The sequence below is a fragment of the Grampus griseus genome (genome assembly GCF_964374135.1).
Source record: "Grampus griseus genome assembly, chromosome: 6".
In the NCBI taxonomy this organism is placed as follows: domain Eukaryota; kingdom Metazoa; phylum Chordata; class Mammalia; order Artiodactyla; family Delphinidae; genus Grampus; species Grampus griseus.
The window spans coordinates 22,592,260-22,612,988 of NC_139000.1; the positions used below are offsets into that span (position 1 = coordinate 22,592,260).

Below are 20,729 nucleotides of genomic sequence, written 5' to 3' on the forward strand. Positions count from 1 at the left end.
TGTTTCCAATTACTGTGGCACTCTCGGTATCTGGATCCATCTCCAGTGAATTCCTCTGCAGCTCCTGCCAGACATATGGGATCAATCAGGGCTTCGGCGCTAGTGCGCTTGCTGCGGGAATGTTGACAGCCTGACAGACGTGGGGTTCTGGTGTCATGGAATCTCCGAGAGTCTTTGGCTTGAACTCGGGAGGAGAATGAGAAGGGGGAGGAGAGAGATAGAGGCAGAGATAGAGGAAGGAGAGGGGAGAGAGAGAGACAGAGATAGGAGGGAGAGAAGGAGGGAAGCGGGAGATTTTTCTTGACTGCCCCCTTTCCTTCAAACATTTTATAGGCTTCAGGGGGAGCGAGGAGGAGGAGAGAGGGGAGAGAAAAGACGAGAGCGAGAGGGGTAGCGAGCGCGCGCCGTTCCATCCCTTGTCCCCGGGCGGCCGGAGGAGGTTGGACTGTGTCCCCAGTGTCAGATGAGAGGGCGCTGAGGCTCGCGGCCGCCGTCCCGTGCCCCGAGCCCCGCGCCGCGCACGCCCCTCAGCGAGCCGGGCGGCTGAGCATCTCTCCGCGCCGGGCCGACGCCTGCGCCCCGGGCGGCCGCTCCGTCTCCAGCGCAATGTGGGCGCGCCTGGCCTTTTGTTGCTGGGGTCTGGCGCTCGTTTCGGGCTGGGCGACCTTTCAGCAGCTGTCCCCGTCGCGCAATTTCAGCTTCCGCCTCTTCCCCGAGGCCGCGCCCGAGACCCCGGGGCGGCTGCCCGCTCCGCCCGCGCCCGGCGAGGACGCGGCGGCGGAGGAGAGCAAAGTGGAGCGGCTGGGCCAGGCTTTCCGGCGACGCGTGCGGCGGCTGCGGGAGCTCAGCGAGCGCCTGGAGCTCGTGTTCCTGGTGGACGAGTCGTCCAGCGTGGGCCAAGCCAACTTCCTCAGCGAGCTCAAGTTCGTCCGTAAGCTGCTGTCCGACTTCCCCGTGGTGCCCACGGCCACGCGCGTGGCCATCGTGACCTTCTCGTCCAAGAACAACGTGGTGCCGCGCGTCGATTACATCTCCTCCCGCCGCGCGCACCAGCACAAGTGCGCGCTGCTCAGCCGCGAGATCCCGGCCATCACCTACCGCGGTGGCGGCACCTACACCAAGGGCGCCTTCCAGCAAGCCGCGGTAAGGTGCCCGCCCCTCCCGGCCCCGGCCCCAGCCCGCGCCCCGGCCCTGCCCACCCACCGCTGCCTCTCCGGCTCGAAGCCCGGCTCAGCCTAGGGCAAGCCACAGCACCCTGAGTCAAGCGTCCCCATCCCCAAAGTCAGAATCATACCTACCCTTCTATTGTTGGTGGGTGGGGTCCCTTGGGATGATGGATTTTAAAGGCTTAGGAAGATGTCAGGCTCCTTATTAAGTGGTCTTTGAGGACCCTCTTAGGAAGAGGTCCTTGAGATGCCCTTCACAATTCACGCTCGTAGGGACAAACCGTGGCCAAACTGGAACAGGTGAGTATGTTTTATGAAGTGTCTCTAAAGGTAAGAGGTGAAGTGACCTGAGCATTTCGCCAATTCTCTGGTACGTGACTTTATGCTTTCAATATGAATTTCGTTGCTCTGAGTCTTTTACAAGATTTTTAGCACCTGGTAGAGGAAGTCAGTTTAAGATGCTGGACTTTTACTTTTCCAAAATTTAACTTTTTCTAATTACAACGTGACACATGTTCAGTTGAAGAAAATTTGGAGCATACAGAAATGTCAGACACATGATAGCAAGCCAATTTTTGTGAAATGAATGAAATCAGAGGAGGAAAAGGGGGTGGGGGAACGAAGCCTCTGATCCCATCACCCTTATAAAGCCACTGTTTACATGTTGTTGAACATTTGCCCAGTATGCACATCTGCACATACTTTAAACCAAACTGGTGTCTTGCTCTTTTGTAGTCTACATTTTTCATTTGTTATATCATGAAATGATCTACATCATTATATATGTAATATAATATAGTTATTATATACCTACCTAAGTTGCATACTAGTCTAATGGGTGCATATAACTATGATCTGTTTTACCTGTCACCAGTTGTTGGACACTTAGGTTTTTATTGTCATGGTAAACACAAATATTTATGGACCCCTTTGATTACTTCTGTAGGAAGAATTTCTGTAAAGTTGCTGAATTAAAGATACGCACATTTGTAAACTACTTGATACATATTTCCAGTTCTCCCTTGGAGGCTTGTATAGATTAACATTCCCACCAGCAGAGTTATCACAGCAGTAAGTTTGCCACATGGTCACCAATAACATGTGCTCATATTTTTAATGTCTTTGCCAATTTGGTAGGTGAATAGAGGTATCATTTTAGCAAATTCAATTGTTTTAGTTTTACTGGGGAATGAACATTTTCTGATACATTTACTGGGCATTTGTATTTTTCCTTTGATAATTACCGGGTCATAATTTTTGCCCATTTTGCAATTATGGTACGTGTTTGTTAGTTTATTTTAATGATTTGTAAAAGCTCTTTACATAGTAAGACTGGTAACTCTTTTTTATACATGCTGCAAATGTTTCTCCAGTTCACTGCCTTTTACTTTTCTTTATCACAGTGTTGTTAGATGGATGATTTAAATTTGTATATAGCCAAATCCATCAAACTTTGTCTTTAAGATCCTACATTTGCTTATGTTCTTAGAATGGCTTTCTCATTTCCCAAATCAGAGAAATATTTTCCCATCTAACAGTTTAATCTGTCAGGAGCTTGTTTTAGTGTATGGTATGACAAAGATGTCTAACTTTATTTTTTAATAAATAGTTAACCAATCGTCCCAGCATCATTTGTTTACTAGCCATTCATCCTTTTCCAATTTAATTGAATGCCACTTTTATCATACACTAAAAGCTTATGGGTATTTGATCTCCTCCTGGCTTTCTATGAATTTTTTATTATCCTGGATGATAGGATAGTCTATCCTATTATCTATCTATTATTTTTAAGCTTTCAAAAAGTGATTTAATTATTATAACCTTACAATATATTTAAATATCTGGTAGTGCAAATTCTCCTTTTTCTTACCTTTTCTCTTTAAATCAGTTTTTATATATTTATTACTTAATATGAATTTTTAATTCACTTTCACATATTCGAAATGAAACCAGCCAGGATTTTGATTTCAATATAGAAAATATAGAATTAAATTGGGGATTATTTACATTTTATAATAATAGTCCTTCCAAGTCAAAAATATGGTATGTCCATTTATAACCAGTTCTTTTTGTATCCTTCAGTAAAGTCATAGATTTCTAGTAATTAAGTCCTGCATATATTTTTCAAATTTAGACCTAAATGTATTCTATTCAATACTGCTATCATGAATAGCATCTTTTCAAATTAAATTTCAAACAATTATTCCTCTTTTACTTTTTAAAAATTTAAAAAATTTTATTGAAGTATAGTCAATTTACAGTGTTGTGTTAATTTCTGCTGTACAGCAAAGTGACTTAGTTATACATATATATCCTTTTTCATATTTTTTGCATTATGGTTTATCACAAGATATTGAATATAGTTCCCTGTGCTATACAGTAGGACCTTGTTGTTTATCCATCCTGTATATACTAGTTTGCATTTGCTAATTGCAAACTCCCAATCCTTCCCTTCCCCACTCCCCCTCCCCCTTGGCAACCGCAGTCTGTTCTCTATGTCTGTGAGACTGTTTCTGTTTCATAGATACGTTCATTTGTGTTGTATTTTAGATTCCACGTATAAGTGATGTCACACGGTATTTGTCTTTCTCTTTGTGACTTACTTCGCTTAGCATGATAATCTCTAGGTCCATCCATGTTGCTGCAAATGGCATTATTTCATTCTTTTTTATGGCTGAGTAATAGTCCATGTATTTAGGTCTTATTCCCATTTTTCGATTGGGTTGTTTGTTTTTTTGTTATTGAGTAGTATGAGCTGTTAGACAATTATTCTTGATGTAGAGAAACGTTGGTTTTTTTAAACATGACTTCTGTATCTGAATTCCTGTCCAAGTCTCTTTGATTCGTTTTTTAAGAATACATTTTATTTTACTGATAGTGTTTATTGTAGAAGATAAAATAATCAGAAAAAATTTCTGTAAATACACTGTAATATTTTGGTACATATCCTTCTTTTTGCAGTTGTCAAGGTAGTAGGTGTGTTTTCATATGTGTACATATATCATGCATAAATAATGTTTACTCAAAAAAGGATTGTATTGTATGTTCTCTTTTTTAACTTGACTTTTCCATCATATTTTGCAGTCTTCTTTTCATAATAAGAAACACACTTCTACTTTGTCATTTTTCATGGTCACACAGTATTCCATTACAGGATGTGCTTTTATTTTTATCATGTAATTACCTATTATTGTATATTTAGGCTGTTACAAACAATACTATCATATTTCTAATAATTTCCCTAATACAAATTTCTGAAGTGGTAGGTATTATTCCTTCAAAGAGGATGCCTGTTTTTTAAGGCCTTTGATACGTGTGCCAAGTGGCTCTGTAGAAAATGGGTACCAAATTGCACTCCTACATGTAGTGCCTGGGTCCGTATATAGGACACAGCCAACACAGGTTAGTATCATTTGAACATGACACCCCTAATTTATATGTGAAAAGGAGAATCCCTTTTTTTTTTTTTTTTTTTTTTTGCTGCGTTGGGTCTTCGTTGCTGCGTGTGAGCTTTTCTGTAGTTGCGGTGAGCAGGGGCTACTCTTCATTGCTGTGCGCGGGCTTCTTGTTGCAGTGGCTTCTCTTGTTGCAGAGCACGGGCTCTAGGCACGCGGGCTTCAGTAATTGTGTCACACGGACTCAGTAGTTGTGGCTCGTGGGCTCTAGAGTGCAGGCTCAGTAGTTGTGGCGCAGGGGCTTAGTTGCTCTGCAGCATGTGGGATCTTCCTAGACCAGGAGCGAACCTGTGTCCCCTGCATTGGCAGGAGGATTCTTAACCACTGTGCCACCAGGGAAGTCCCTAGAATCCCATTTTATATTGTTTTTCCTCATTAGTGAGGCTGAACACTTTTTTCATGTACTGTTGGCCATATATAGCTCTTTTTTTGAATACCTCTTAAAATATTTGGGGATTATTATCCATCTTTCATTTGAGGGTGCTTCTTTTTCTTAGTGATTTGTAAATGCAGTTTAAATCTTAATGATATTAACCCTCCTGCTGCCAAGTCTGCGGCAAGTATTTTTTCTCTGTGTTTCACTTGCCTTTGAATTTTGTTTATGATGCTAGCATCTACCATTTTATCAATCTGTTGAATCTACTTTTAATTTGTGCTTTTTTTCCCCTTTCCTATGAAGTTTGAAAGGCTTTTGCCTTTAAGACACAGAAGAACTCCCTAAAGATGTCCTCTCTTGATTGAAGTAGTTACGCCAGGCAGGGTTCAGCTTTGTAGACTCAGTCCTCTGTTGGCCTCCACTCCGAGTTCTCATGAGGTCCCAAAGGCTGGCCTTATTCCTCATGTCACTGCCCACTCCATCAGGGAAGAACCCCTCTGCATCAGGGAAAAACTTGCCATAGACCAGCTCCTCTGTTTGGCTTGGCCAGGTCTGCCCAGGGCCTCTCAGTACTGTTGATCCAAATCAGTTCAATGGGTAATGAGTTGAGCATGAACTGCTTTCCTCAAGACCTGCTCTGTCTTCAGCTTTCTCCTTCCAAATACTACATCCTGTCTTGGAAAGTGGAATTGCCAATAGGGGTCCCAGTGCCTTTCTTCAGTCTGGATCCGTTTGTAATCTAACAAGCATAAATTTCTCAAAAGTTTGTTTTAACTGAACTTTCCCTTGACTTTATTTTCCTTTTCTCATTTTGGTTGGGTTACGAGAAGGTACAGCAGAGGGTCAGCTGGACTCAGTTCCTGTCTAACCTGGAAACCTACATGTCTTTATTGTAACATTGCCAAGCCTCTGATGAGTATGCTTAGGTATAATTAGAATATGATATTTATGGAGAAAATTGGTAGAAGATGACTGGTGTTTAGAAATGGTATTAGTAGAAGTTTGAATGTGAATTTTGGCAAAGAGATCAAGCAAGCCTGTTTTATCACAGGATTAGTTTGAAAATGATAAACTGTGTGGTTCTGTTTGGAAATTTAGACATTTCTTCAGGGAGATGAAACAGTTCATCAGATTCCCATGTGTGCATAGAATGGTAATATTGGAACTGATTGTGATCTGGCCTTTACGTGAAATTGAAAATCATGGGGACATTTTTGAGGTTATTCATTATTTTCCCCAGAAAAATGAGTTTTTCAAACCTTTTCCATTTGACACTGAATGACCGCACAGCTGTCTGCAGCCACAAACACAGGCAGACAAATATGCAAACACATAGATACACACTTGAAAGTACATGGCTACCCCTCCCAATTCAGACATCTTCTCCTCTTATGTAAAATTTCAAGATAGAGAATTTCCTTTACCAACATGAAATTTGCTGTTATCTACTCAGCACATATGATCGACTAAACAAAAAGGGTAACAGTATTGCTTCATTTTTTATAGGGTGTCAGAATTGTACCACTTGATGGGGGGAGTGTATGCACAGACACACTTTATTTGAATGGATGAACTTCAATGTAGATGTTTTCTTTTGGGGCACCATCCCTGACGTCATCAAAGAGTATAGGGCAAAAGCAGTGAAATCTGTAGTTAGTACAGTTCCCTCCAGAGACACAATCGATAGATTGGGGGAAAGATTTAGCACCTTGAACTTAATTACATGAAAGCCTTTGACAAAACAAACGAAAAGCTCTTCAGCTTTTCCTTTCCAAGAGATGACTGTTTCACAGTGACCTTTCTTTTGGTTTTTCTCCCTGACATGTAGTTATAAATTGCCTTTCCTAAAGTGCATATTTTGGACTGGCCCCTCTATGAATTCAAAACTCTTCAACTCCTAAGCATTTCACATCATAATAAAATCAGAGCCCCTCATCCCACTTCACTTTTGCTAAATAGCTCTTACACAAACATAGCATGGAGCTTCCGTTGGAAAAAACTGCTGCTTTCTTTATTGTTCCAGAGTTCCAGAAATATGATCTGATGGTGGGGAACGTGCTGCCTTGCCAAAAATCTGAGCTTTAGGTGTGGCCCGAAGACTGGAAATAGACAGGCGGAGACTCTTCCTAGCTTCCAGGGAAGGGCGTCGTCATTATGTGTCCACGCTGCTACACGTTCACACCTTTACCTTTTAAGTGTTCTGATAAAACCTGGAGTTGTGTGAGATGCCACCAGATTAAAACCCTGATGAATAAAATTAAGGCTATTTTATTTCTATACGATGAACCAATAATAGCCTATGAAGCAGTCTTTCTGATGGCCCAGATGCTGAAGGAATAAGCAAAGTTTGGGTTCTCCTTCCCTATTGGAAGAGGTAGAGGGGAGTCATACAATCTGCAGTGGATTCAGCTGTTCCAAACTCAGAGCATGATTTAGATGTCAAGAATTACTCACCGTTGAAGGAGCTAAGTTCTTTTTTGATGCTGGAAAGATGATCTTGCTAAATACAGCTCTGGAAGTGTTCTCTCTTTTGTGCTTCTTAAACTTTAAAACAATTCTCCTGTTGCCTTGGTCTTCTGTAGGAACTTCTTTGGTAATCCCATCTGTACTTTAGAAGGGTGAATGAGGAATGAAGGAATGAATGAATCCTCAGTGCATAAAATAGATCCAGACCTCTCGTATATTTCCCAGGCAAAGATGGTACTGAAATTTATTTGGAGAGAGAGCAAATAATTGTCAGATATTGAATTCTAATTTCTTCTTAGTCTGGTATCTGTGTATTTTATTTATTAGTTTTGTTATGCCCAGCATACAGGACACTGTGATATGTATTAAGAGGGTGCAGTATGCTACTGTTAAAGACACTTATCACTGTTGGCTGCCAGTATTATATGGTGTTTGGTTGGAATGCATCATGAGGGTACTTGGTCAAAGACTGAATGCTGAAACACAGAGGAAGGGCAGACTGCTCTGTCCTACTTCACTTCTGTGGTCAGAGGATAGGAAAGCCTTCCCCAGTGTCCTCTTGGTACAATGTGCTAGAGAGGATTTCTCTTAACAGTGACCATGAAGTAGAATTATTAAATGTATTCATTCTTGACGAGATACACCTTTCATTTGTAAAGTGATCTGTAATTTATGAAGCGCTTTCATGTTATGATTTTACAGAATCAGTTTTACAGAAAAGGCCTGGATACTAGGAGAGGTTAGGTAACTAAATGGTACTCACGGGGCTGAATGAATGCCGAAGGTAGAGTCAATCCAGTGTCCGTTTTGTCATCTGGTCTTTCTCCTCCCCACCACCCCTCACCCCACCCACATCTTACGTATTACCTCCATTTGTTGAGTTGTATCAAAAGCCAGAGAGAAGAAGGAAATCCCATCTCCAGAGCTTCTAAAGTGTTACGTAAGATATAATGCCAATTTAACCCAGAAGACAAAAACCATGGCTTTAAGGCCATAGTCATTCTGTGGGTGCTTTTCAATTGGCCCTTAATGTGTGTGATATATATATGGCCTATGTGTGTGTGTGCAGGTATATATATATATATATATATATGTGTGTGTGTGTGTGTGTGTGTGTGTATTTTAAAATACACATGTATATTTAATGTATGTTTTAATTTTGGCAAGCATTTTAAAATCAGGAGATAGCACTTTTTAAAAATCTGAGTTTGGGGCTTACTCTTTTTTTTTTTTAACATCTTTATTGGAGTGTAATTGCTTTACAGTGGTGTGCCAGTTTCTACCCTACAACAAAGTGAATCAGCCATACATATACATATATCCCCATATCTCCTCCCTCTTGCATCTTCCTCCCACCCTCCCTATCCCACCCCTCTAGGTGGTCTAGACAGACCGAGCTGATCTCCCTGTGCTTTGTGGCTGCTTCCCACTAGCTATCTATTTTACCATTTGGTAGTGTGTATATGTCCATGTGGGGCTTACTCTTGACAGATTGGGGTGTGTAACAATTCTGGGTGTGATTTCTCTCCTCAGCATCCCCACCTGGCACTTAGAATTCCATTTTGTGATCCTTGATTGTGTTCCACACTCTAACAGGGACCAATCACTGGCAGAGCCTGAGATGGTATAATCCCTTCTAGTTTGTCCTCTAAGCTTCCTTTTTAACCCAATATTAGCTGAGATTAAATTTAGCTGGATGTAGTAGAAAAATCTAAAGTACCACTAGCTTAAACATGATAAACAGTTGTGTCTCTCTCAAATTAAGTCTTGAGTAGAAAAGTCAGAGCTAATATGGCAGCTGTCTGATGTCTTCAGGGACCCAGAGTCCTCTCTTTCAGACCTCTGTTCTATCATCTTCAGGTCACCTCATGGTCCAAGATAGCTGTTGGAGCTCCTACCATCAGGGGCTCATTCCAGGAGGCAAGAAAGGATAAAGACAGTCATATTGCTACTTAAGAAGACTCTGTAGCAATTCACACAATACTTCCACGTAGATCTCACCGAGGGGGACTTGGTCTCAATCCCATCCTTAGCTTTACAGAGTTTTGTTACTGAAGAGGAAGGAGAGTGTGGATACTGAGGAAGTGATGAGTGGTCTTTACCAAACCAGTGTGTCAGGAAGAGTGTATGTCTAACCAGAGAAATATCTGGAAATCCCATTTCGTTTCTTCCTCAAATGGCCCAGCTCAAGATGGAAGAGTCAGGCCTCGCCTAACTAAAAAATACCTTTAGATCATGCTTTTTGTTTTAGAAAAACTATCAAAGTTCCTGAGCAATCTATTTAAATTTTGGCAACAGAAACTTCCTATGTTAGTTTCCTAGAAGCTTCTAAATAATATGGCATTCACTCCCAAATAAAAGATTATACTGAGAGAGACGGGGGGAAAAATGCATCCCACAAAATATAATCAATATTTTGTTGTCAGTTAGTAAATCCAAATGAACCTTTCTCAGGAAAACATGGTTCTTCTTTGGCTTTTCAGAGGAAGCTGTCAGGTTAAGAGACTTCTACATTAAAAGGAATTTCCTGTTCTGTATTATCTCTGCCTTTCCCGTAGGTTTTTAACACTATTCTCTGAATCTCCCCCGGCCATATGAAGAATGTATTTCTGGCATAGAATCTGCTTACATGCAGTAACCTGCTTTGGTTTGGAGGCCAATTGTGGATAGGAAACATTCTGGGAGATGTTGTAGCCCATGAATGTTGTTACAGCACTTCATTTGAAATGAATGATAGTGAGAAGGAACTGAAATACGCAGTGCATTAGTACGTGCATTTTCTTATCAATCTTGATGAAAAGATTTTTTAAATATTCATCTTCTTTGCTGTCTGCCTTTGTCATTAGGTCATTCAACCAGTTGCGTTTTATTTGTGTAAAGTGTCAAGCAATAACAATGTTTCAAATTCAGAGCATTCTTTCTTTCCTAGTTGCAGTGAACCCGAAAACTATAAACTTGAGGAGCTGAGTCTAGTTGCGACATATGTTGAAATCGTGATGGCTACCTTGTTTTGTGTGAATAGATGTCATTCAAAATTAAGGACAAAACTTCCTACAAGAGTAATAGAGAAAAACATTTTTAAGTTCTTAGCAGGGCTTATTACAAGATTGAATCATTTACAGAGTAAAATTCGTTTACTTAGTAAATTTACTTAGTCATTTACTAAGTAGAGTCCAAGTTGGATATTTTTCCAGTTGTAAGTTATCGCTAGGGTGTATAAAATATATTTTGAGGTACGTGAGTTCGATGCACTATTTTCTTAATTCCCTCTGAAACGCTCCTGGTAGCCGTCGTCGTTTAATGCCCATCCTACTGCACCTAGTTATAGGATATACTGGTTGCTAATGTAAAGTATAGTTTTATAAGTTTTCAAAGGTGATATTTAAAATGTATATATGTGTATATGGTTAAAATACATACACTTCTAATTTTCTCAGATATGAACTCTCTCAAATTTCCACTAGTTCCACCTCTAAACTTGTATGCATCTCTATTTAACCACACTTCCTCACCTTTATTAGAGTAATGGTCTCTTCCCTCAGCCCAGGAATACCTTCTACTGAATATTTCTCCTTCTTTCTTCTATCTTCAAGGTCTTCCTCTTAACAGCCTCCTTTCTCGTAATGAAGAGCATTCACAATACATCTGTGTATTTAAAATCGGTAGCATGTTTCCAGAGCAATGTGGTAAATTGTCAGTATGTTTGCAGTCTTAAAAGTATAAATCGTAAAACTAAATTACCCACCAAGGAGCTTCTCATAAGAAATAATTCAAGAAACACACAAAGATTCCTGTAAAAGGATGTTCATCCCAGCATTCCTTGGAATAGGACTTTAGAAACAATTGGCTATGGTTTGGGAGGGCTTAATAAATGACACCTTTCTTCACCTCTCCCGAGTTCTAAATCAGTTGAATTATAATACAACAGAGAAGTCAGGTGGAGAATCAAGCATGCCCGCATCTCCTGCTTAATGCAGGCTTAGGTGCACAGCAACCTAATACTGAATCTCTAAATTAGATTGACTTGCATCCCCTGGAACAGGCAGTGCTGGGCACATGGAGCCTACCTCTGTAAACTACAGACTGGCAGCCCAAGGCCAAAGAAAAGGGGAGAGGGAGGAGATGAGGAAGCCTTCCTCCCCAGGGGCAGGGTGAGAATGGGGGTGTCAGGGGACCAGAGGGTAACTCTGATGGCTGACACTCCACCCAGAAACTAGAGGCAGCAACAACCAACTTGCAAGGTTAACAGAATAAAAACACATCCACAGTGAATATATTCAGTAAAATCATGTCTTTAAAGATTATTTAATGACATCGTAGATTGGCCAAATAACATATGAAATGAGCCAAAACTCTCTGTGTGTTTACCATCACTGTATAAAACTGTATATATAAAAGTCCAATTTCATAAAATTATGCACTCAGGAAAACAACTGAGAAGAAAAATGTCAAAATATTAACAGTAGTTGTCTATAGGCAGTATATTTACCTGTTTAAATAAATCCATTTCTTCTGCTTTTGAAAAACTATTTATAACGAACATGTATTACTTACTAGGAAGTGAAATATCATTGCTCACCTGGGTACAGATGATTGAAGACATGCCTTTGGGGCATCTGGAGGCATAGCCTGAAGCGGTCGGTCTGAAGTATAAAATCCTTTTGAATCTCAGCTTTTATCTAAATTGTCATGCGAACTTTGTATACTATCCCACGAAACAGCTCTGCTTTAAGAAATAAAATAATGCTTTAGCTGATCATCAGGAAATCGAAGTGAAACAATTCCAATCTTTTTTTTTTTTCCCGAATGCCAAATGCTGTTGTACGGAGTCCATCAGGACTGGAGAATTGTCCTGGGTTGAAAGCACCGACCCTACAGACCCTGTTATGCCCTCCAGCTGTCCCTTTCCTCCCTCCTAGTGTCACCTTGCGTCTTCAGGATCCAAACTCACATAAAAATCTGCACGCAGATGACAGTGGTTGTCTCACCACTTGGCAAGCTCCCTGTGGATATTCACTCAGGAGAGGAGCCCTGATGGCTGGCCACAGTGTGACGCAGAGTAGAGCATTGAGGCTGCAGATGGTGGAAACAACTGACTCCATCACCTTGCTGAGAGGCTAGGGAACGTGGCCTTCCTTTGGCTTGTCGCACCTGGAGGAGGGATGCTGACCCACTGCCCTGTCAGTCCCTCTTACTCTCACTGATCAAAGACATTCTCATAGCAGAAAGGTATTCTCTAACCCATTAATATCATCACATGTAAATGAAAAAATTGCCTCAAAGGACCCATTTTCCACAATCCATTCTTCTCTAGCTCTCAGGGTTCACTTTGTTTTGTGTGTGTGGTTTTTGTCCTGGGCGGAAACAGGCAGCCTATTTGCCTGCTGTTGTTGGTGGAGAGGGTTCAGGCACAGTCAGCTGTGTTGTTTGATAGTGTATTTTGATAATGGTACCTCTGTCAACTTGGCTCACTCATTTTGACCTACACCAATCAAGTTGTATCTGCAAATAAGGCCTCATTGTCTTGATCCTATTTTATAGGCGTTACCTTTCCAGATGAATCTGCAGTGGACTTAGAAAGAAGTTAAGCAATTTTTATTTGCTTGTTTGTGTTTTTCACAGTACTGTTTCTAGCCAAGACTTCTCTCTTTTTAGTCACAATTTCCTTCAAAATATGCATGCTTGGCTTTTAAATGTTGCTCCCAAAGTGGTGATTTCAGGCAGTTATTGTTGGAAGTTTCTAGCAATAAAGATACCAAAGTTTAGGCTATTTGTAGCTAATCGGTAGTAAAAATCTGCATTTTAAGTACTCATCGGCAGCAGGGCGTGATGTAGGACTTTCACTGTGGTCTCAGATTTGGCACTGGGACCTGTGGCTTAAACTAATGAGCGCTGAATATTCCACATTTTAAAGAGCGCCACCAACAACTTTGATGCGTTCCCTCAGAGGAAATGGTTGGATGCTGCGCAGAGCAGGCCCTACACGATCAGCCATTTCCCTCAGCCTCCGCCTAGCACCCTGGTCTCGTTTATCCCGTCAGAGGGCGGAGAAGCGAGGGAAAAACTGAGACCCAGAAACAGAGCAGGCATTGGGGATCTTTGCCTTTGGGGAGAGCAGAGTTCCTACTGGAAGGCTGATCTCTCCTGGCCCTCCTAGAGGACTTTCCCCTTCCAGCAGCTAAGTGAAGGGGAGACCAGCATTCTCTGTACTGGTTGGAAATTTACTTGGGCAGAAGCCTTGATTTGCTCCTGTGCCGACTGAATGGAGACAATGCAAGCCAGAGACAGAGCCAGTGTCTCCGTTTGGGTTCTGCCTGAAGCGGAACTGAGATGAGGATTCGAGTGCAAGTAGCTTGTTTGGGAGGTAAACAAACCTAGTAAACATTGCTAGGAGAGTCAGGATGTGAGCCAGGAAGGGAACCAGCAGTTACAGGAAAGGTAATTTGTGCTTAATCCCAGTAGGAGCCGGGGTGGAATTCAAGCCTTTGAGTGAACACAGCAGAGAGGGATCTGGGGGCATTTATAGACCTACTCTCATCAGTCACTGTTGAGGGCCTCTCTCTGGAGAGCATTAATTCTCTGCCGCTCTCACCTCCCCTGCCGGTGAATAGAGTGGTCTCCAAAGGAAGCCCTCAGACAAAGAGATACAGATGCTGGGATATGGGACGGGGCGTTATTGACAGGGTCGGGTGTTGCGGGCAGAAAGAGGCCTCAGAGGAACAGCCTGCCCTGCCAACGTTTGGCAAAGCAAGGGTGCGTGACTTTTCCATAGGGGAAGGAGAACAAGGAAAATAACTGGGCTTGCGTCACTTTATTGCCTGCTAAGCAGACAACTGGCATAGGGAGAAGTTACTGGGTGTACTGCCGGAAGTGGGATCTGAACATGGGCCAGAGATGGTTAGTCCACAAACACAGGAAGTACCAATGACTTTTTCTCTATCACCTTTCACTTCTTCCTCTTTTGAAATTTCCTGTTTCTCCTGTGGTTTCAAGGTATGAGGCCCAGTATCGGAACCTAGGAGGCAGAGGTAGCTGAAGTCCCGGCAGTACAGTTCTTTTCAGACATTTTGCAGAGTCATCTGTGTTCACCTATTTGATATTTTCCCAAATGTGGGGAAATACTGGAGGGAGTTATCTAATTAGATTGGGAAATTACAGGGAAACATGGTACATACTCTTTGGTAGCACTTGTTGTCTGGGTGATGTCTGTCTACCCTCTGCTTGTTAAGGACAGAGACCACATCTTATTTGACTTTATATCTTCTGAAGGACCTAGAAATGATATTTATTATAACCTTAGTATTCAGTATTTTTAACTTTAGTATATCAGAGATAGTATTATGCTTCTATGATTTCTAACTAAAGCAAGGATGGCTATGACATCTTCTTAAAGGAATATCCAATGAATGCTTGGCTTCTTAAATGAGAGGTTATAATAATTTTAGCAAATTCACCCTTTAGACCACTTTCCCAGGGGAGAAATAGAAAGTGCTGAGTAGCATCTTAGGCGTGAATTCTTACCTTTTTTCCCTAAATCTGGTCCAGGAGGCAAACCCCACAGCACCTCTAGAAGAGACCATCCAATGAGTTCAAAAGAGAACGTGCAGGCATCTGAGGTTTTAAATTCATGTCTTCTCTCCATATCACTGTCAGCACTGCCCTTTAACCACTTCTGTAGTGGCATCCTCATAACAGGACAGGTTCAAGTGGTTCTTTTTTTTCCCTCTACCTGGGGCATCATCACCCCCTTCTCGGCTCAGGTGGAGTTGTACAGGTTTTGGTTATAGAGTCATAATTTTCCCTAATCCCCTGATGTAGCTTGTCAGGCTTCACAAATATGATGACTTATTTTCATTCACCGCTTCAAATGAAATATGGGTTTCACTGTCATTGGTTTACCTACTTGATGGATGTATCCTAGCAACACGTTAAAAGTTTCTTTTACGACTAACGGTAGTGAGTAATTGCTACTTGTCAGGTCCCACACTAAGCACTCCCCCTATATGAATTCATTAAACCCTTGCAACAGAAAAGTGTCCTCAGGTTGTTATTATTTCCCGAGTACAGATGAGGAAACTGAGGCACAGAGAACGTAAGTAACTTGACCAGAGTGGCACTGCTGATAGGTCAAGGTGTACTGGATTTCAGATCCAGGCAGTCTGGGCCAAAGTCTAAACTTTTAACCACTGTGTAATACTGCCTCTGTTAGAGGATCCAGTAAGGGCAAGACCCACTGATACATACTCAGCAATGAAGTTCATTGCAGAGACTTGAGGCAGAGAGGGCAGCTGTGAGGAGGACTTGAGTATGTGGATGCCCACGCAGAAGACCAAGCAGAACAGGCACAGGGCTAAGAGGAGCGAACATTTGCGGAATGTCATTTGAGTGGACACTCTCTGAAGCATCTGATAATCCCAAGTGATGATCTTTAGCCCCCATCCCCTTCACCCCCACTCAGTACAGGGAATTGCCTCTCAGATGCCATTTTTAAAAAATTTATTTTATTGAAGTGTAGTTGATTTACAATGTTGTATTAATTTCTGCTGTACAGCGAAGTGATTCAGTTATAGATATCTATACCTTCTTTTCATATTCTTTTCCATTATGGTTTATTACAGGACATGGAATACAGTTCCCTGTGCTATACAGTAGGACCTTGTTGTTTATACCATTTTTATACAATTTAATTACACTGGCCAGCGTCTCCCACCTCGTGTATCTTAACAGATGTCTCCACCAATCCTTGCAGAGACCAAGCCACTGAAGCAGTGGGAGATTGTATCTCCTGTTTGCAACACATCTGCCTCTGTCCTCTTTATTTATCTACTTTTCTGAGCTTTTCATTTCCTCTAATCCAAGGTCAGCACTCAGCCTCACATCTTTTGTTGAAATGAAAATGTGACTCAAGCAAAGTTACTATTTTTTAGTCCCAGGTACTTCTTGTCCATGTCTCAAAATGTCATACAGTGTAAACTTAAGTCTATAAATGTACATGCCAAACCTCAGTATAAAACTTGGTCTTCCAACTAAATTCAGTTTATCCTGATCTGGGATACTCAGTGTTCCCCTGCATCATAACATTCCCATTTTTTTATATGCCATTCCATTTCACAAAAGAAAAATATCTCCATTATGACTATTTTAGTATTTTCTTCAGATAAGAAAATCTCACTTTAGCAATCGGCTCCGTGATCCCCAATGCTTAGAAACATCTTTCTTCAAGTACCTTAGGTAATGAACTAGATTCATTTATATATCCAGTGCATATGTAGGGAACACTGTCACTGTTCTAGGTGTAAGCATGTATTTAAATGATAAGAATTGTTTAATTCACTAGAGACTGTATTATAGTAATTTTAAAAATCAGCATGTTTGAATGATGATGGATGTAAATATTACTACAGTCATTGATTGATAATTTAAGTATATACATATAATAAGTCTTCTAATCTATGCAAACTCAACCCTAAATTGTTTGGGGTCTAATTTCAGTTTTTTTAAAAAACATGATACACAGAATCTGTTGCCCTATAATGGAATTAATATAGTCATTCATAGAAACTAAAATACAAAACAAAACAAAGGAAACAAAAGGAAAACAAAATGAACTTCCAAATGTCATTCATTTGGAATGCTAATAAATGTCACAATTAAATGTGGTTTTTGATAAATTTAGGATAATTATAACATACGCAATAAGTTCATGAACTGAGAACCTCCACTCAACCTCCACCCTCTTTGAATCTCCCATGTATCAGTACACTTGATTTGAAATGCATCTGGCTTTTTGAAAAATTGTGTTGTTCCTGAATCCCAAATATTTACAATATAATGGTTAGATTCTCTGTGTCTTGTATATTCTAAACTCCAGCTAAACTTTTCCTTCATAGTTACTATTGAAATACCTGGTAAGAAGACATAGTTTCTTTCCTGACAGCTTTGAATCATCAATAATGTGTTTCTCTACCAAATGTCAAACAGATAGCTAGTGGGAAGCAGCCGCATAGCACAGGGAGATCAGCTCGGTGCTTTGTGACCGCCTAGAGGGGCGGGATAGGGAGGGTGGAAGGGAGGGAGACGCAAGAGGGAAGAGATATGGGAACATATGTATATGTATAACTGATTCACTTTGTTATAAAGCGGAAACTAACACACCATTGTAAAGCAATTATACTCCAATAAAGATGTTAAAAAATAATAATAATAAATACAAAGGAAAAAAAATAATGTGTTTCTACTTTCTCAGTTATATTTTTACACTTGAATTCTTCTAGTCTATACACCATGTTTCCTAACATTTGGTGCTTTTTTGGAAGAACAGTTTGACCTGTTAAGTGTCCAAAGCAGTTTTTCTGCTGGATAAGTCTAGGCATAGCATTAAATTCTTCCTTTCTATTGTAGCTCATTTCTTCTGTGGTCCATGTCAATCAACAACCATTTTCCCCAAGAACCATACCCATCGTCCTCCTCAATCCTTTGCCCACCTATAGAGGTTGTCCCATTCTGGATGGACTGAGGGTGGTGATCCAGTAGTTGAGATGGATCATTTATATTCTGTCTCCTGGAAATTTGGACTCAGGCACAAAGAGCTCTGAGAGAGGAGAATTTTTTTCCCAGTGTGTAGAGAATAGAGGTAGGACTATACACAGGTATCCAGAGGAATCCCATCAGTGTGAGGAGGGATTTGCATGCGTTTCTCTAAAAATAATTTTTGCTTCTTTTCCTTGTTATGTAAATAAGAGACCAATTCATAGTTTTAGGTGAAACAGAAAAATATAACTATTTTAGTTTTTGTTTTGTACTCTTTTTTTCTATGTGTGAGTACATATATAATTATGTATAAATATGTAGTAAAAGTATGTTTTTAAGTTTTATTTTTAAAGCTTCATATTGAGAATTTCCCCATACAATAAAATTCTGAAATTACCCTTCAAGTTTATCCAGTTGAACTTTTAAATATTACCAGTCAGTTGTCGCTACAGAACTTTGCAATTAAAACATTTACCCTCGTGCACACCTCTTTCTCAACATCTCTCAATATTTCCTTTTTATTTAATTCTGTTTCATCTGAAATTTTTGGATTATTCATTTCCATTCCTTGCCTCATCATATTAGCTAGACTTTCCACATAGAAGTGATGGGACAGTCTAGCTTTGTTATTAAATTTAATGAGACTGTTTCAAGCATGTTTTTGCCCATTGGTTTACAGTAGCTCTTTCTGTCATATTAAGTAAGTGCCCCTGTATTCTTTGCCTAAGTCATTTGTAAAACCATAAACTGATACCCAAGTATCATTTGAGGTTACTTTCTCCTTTGACCACTTGATGTGAAGCACATGAACAGACTCCCTAATACCTTTGACTTTATGGGCTGCTACTCGGTCATACTGTATAGACATTTAACATGTTAGCTGAAATCATTTTATAAATTGATTGATAACAATATTAATCATAAATTTGAATTTTTATTTTGTTGTCAATTAGCAGTTTGAGTGACATGTCATTTAGCCCTCTTTCATTGTCATTTGGATTCCCATGACTTCACTTTTTGCTCTCCAGATTTTCTTTATTCCTGGCATGTTTCTAGAATGGATGGTGGAATTTGGCATTATTGGAAGACTGTTTGGTCTTTTGCATGTTTATTCTGTTGTTTTTTTTACAGTCTGGATTAAGTCTGCTACTCATCAACTCCCGTGCACACCATTTCCCAATTTGATGTACTGTTCCAGTGGGTCCACTTCAGAATGTTTTGTGTCTGTGTTTAATAACTAAAGCATGTACGTGGGTGGAGAAATTCTGTGACCATAAATCTGAGATTAAGTTCTTTTCTGACCCTCTGGTTCTTTTCTGATTTGGCTAGACTGTAAAAAATAGCCCAAATGTTACTCAAGCCAACATTGTTTTTTCATTCTAGAATTTCAATCTAGAAAGCCTGAGTAAATGCTTAAATAAGACATATTAAATGTAATTGATTTGATATCACAATATAAATAGGAAAGCTCAGTTACTGCAGAATACTCTTTCCAGCTGTACTTTTGTCATTGTTTTACTTTTTGCTTGTTTGTTTTTAGTGAATGTTTCTGTTGTATCATCAAGTAGTACGATTAAAAATCCCTAGCACAATGCTTGGTATATAACAGAAGCTCGGTATAGGTTTGGTGAAATAAGTTTAAATATAGCATTTATAAGATTTTTTTCATTTCACGATTGCATAACGAGACTACTGCCACAAAAGTTTTGGCCTAGAATTTATTAGTTTATTCTGCATGTTGGACACATATCTAATGAAAATTAAGGCATTTACTTGTTTATTCTTTCATCCACTTATTTCATAGTTATTTTTTGATCTTCAATGGAATAAAAATATGAGTCAACCTTGCCATTGAGTATCTTGCTAGCCTGGGATATGGCCAGATATATAAGTGTCAACTCTGTTGGGGTTGGTGTGTAGTGGGGGGCATTGAGGTGGATTTCATACTTGGGAAAGTTTCAATGAGGAGATGAACTTTGATCTGGATTTTGAAGAACTGGTAAAAGTGGAGGTAGACATAGTGGGAGATAAGAAAGAGTTGTTAATTTCCAGGTGGAGCAAACAGAAGGAAAGCATGGTGTATTTCAAAACCTCTGAATAGAATGGTGTAGGGAGCATATGGTGTAAGAAGTAGGTTGGGGAAGTAGGAGATAGGGATGGGATAAGGGATGTGACTGGAAGCGTTACTTAGGACTAGGTGATAAAAGGGCTTGTAAAGAAATTTATGCTTTATTTTGTAGATGGAGGGAAAATCGTGGAAATTTTAAACATGATTAGATCAGTATTTCAGAAAGGTAAGTTGGATGGCAGGTCAGACAATGGATTTGAAAGAAGAGCAACTTCAGCTAGAGATGCTTAAAACAACTGGTGTTTTTCAATAATCCAGACAGAACCAATATCCTGTACCTAAACCGAGGCTGGGGCAATACAATCGTGAGACTCCTAGATAGTTCAGAGGTGAAATGTATAGGTCTGGATCGGTTACTGAAGGTGATAGATTAGAAAGGAGGCATCATAAATTACTCCGAGATTGCAGATTTATAAAGTGGGATAGATTATGGTGCCGTCGTTGACCTATTTTAAGAACAGAAGGAAGGAAACCTTATTTGTGCATCGTGAGGATAAATGGAGTTTGAGGGGCATGTGGCACATTCAGGCAGAGGTGTCCACTGGACTGCTGGAACTTCATACTGGGAGTTCGAGTTTATATGGCATACATTTAGCAGTCATTAGTCT

The 20,729-nt window shown here is 40.3% G+C and overlaps 1 protein-coding gene across 1 annotated transcript in view; it reads left to right on the top strand.

Annotated features, from left to right (window-relative positions):
• Positions 1-1,413: 1,413 nt before the first annotated feature.
• SVEP1 (sushi, von Willebrand factor type A, EGF and pentraxin domain containing 1) overlaps positions 1,414-20,729 on the top strand; it is a gene marked incomplete at its 5' end in the record, with an annotated part of 184,195 nt that continues 164,879 nt past the window's right edge. Inside the window, one exon of the mRNA XM_082656871.1 lies at positions 1,414-1,466. Within this exon, the coding sequence (XP_082512997.1) occupies positions 1,414-1,466 (53 nt within the window). The remainder of the gene's footprint in view (positions 1,467-20,729) is intronic.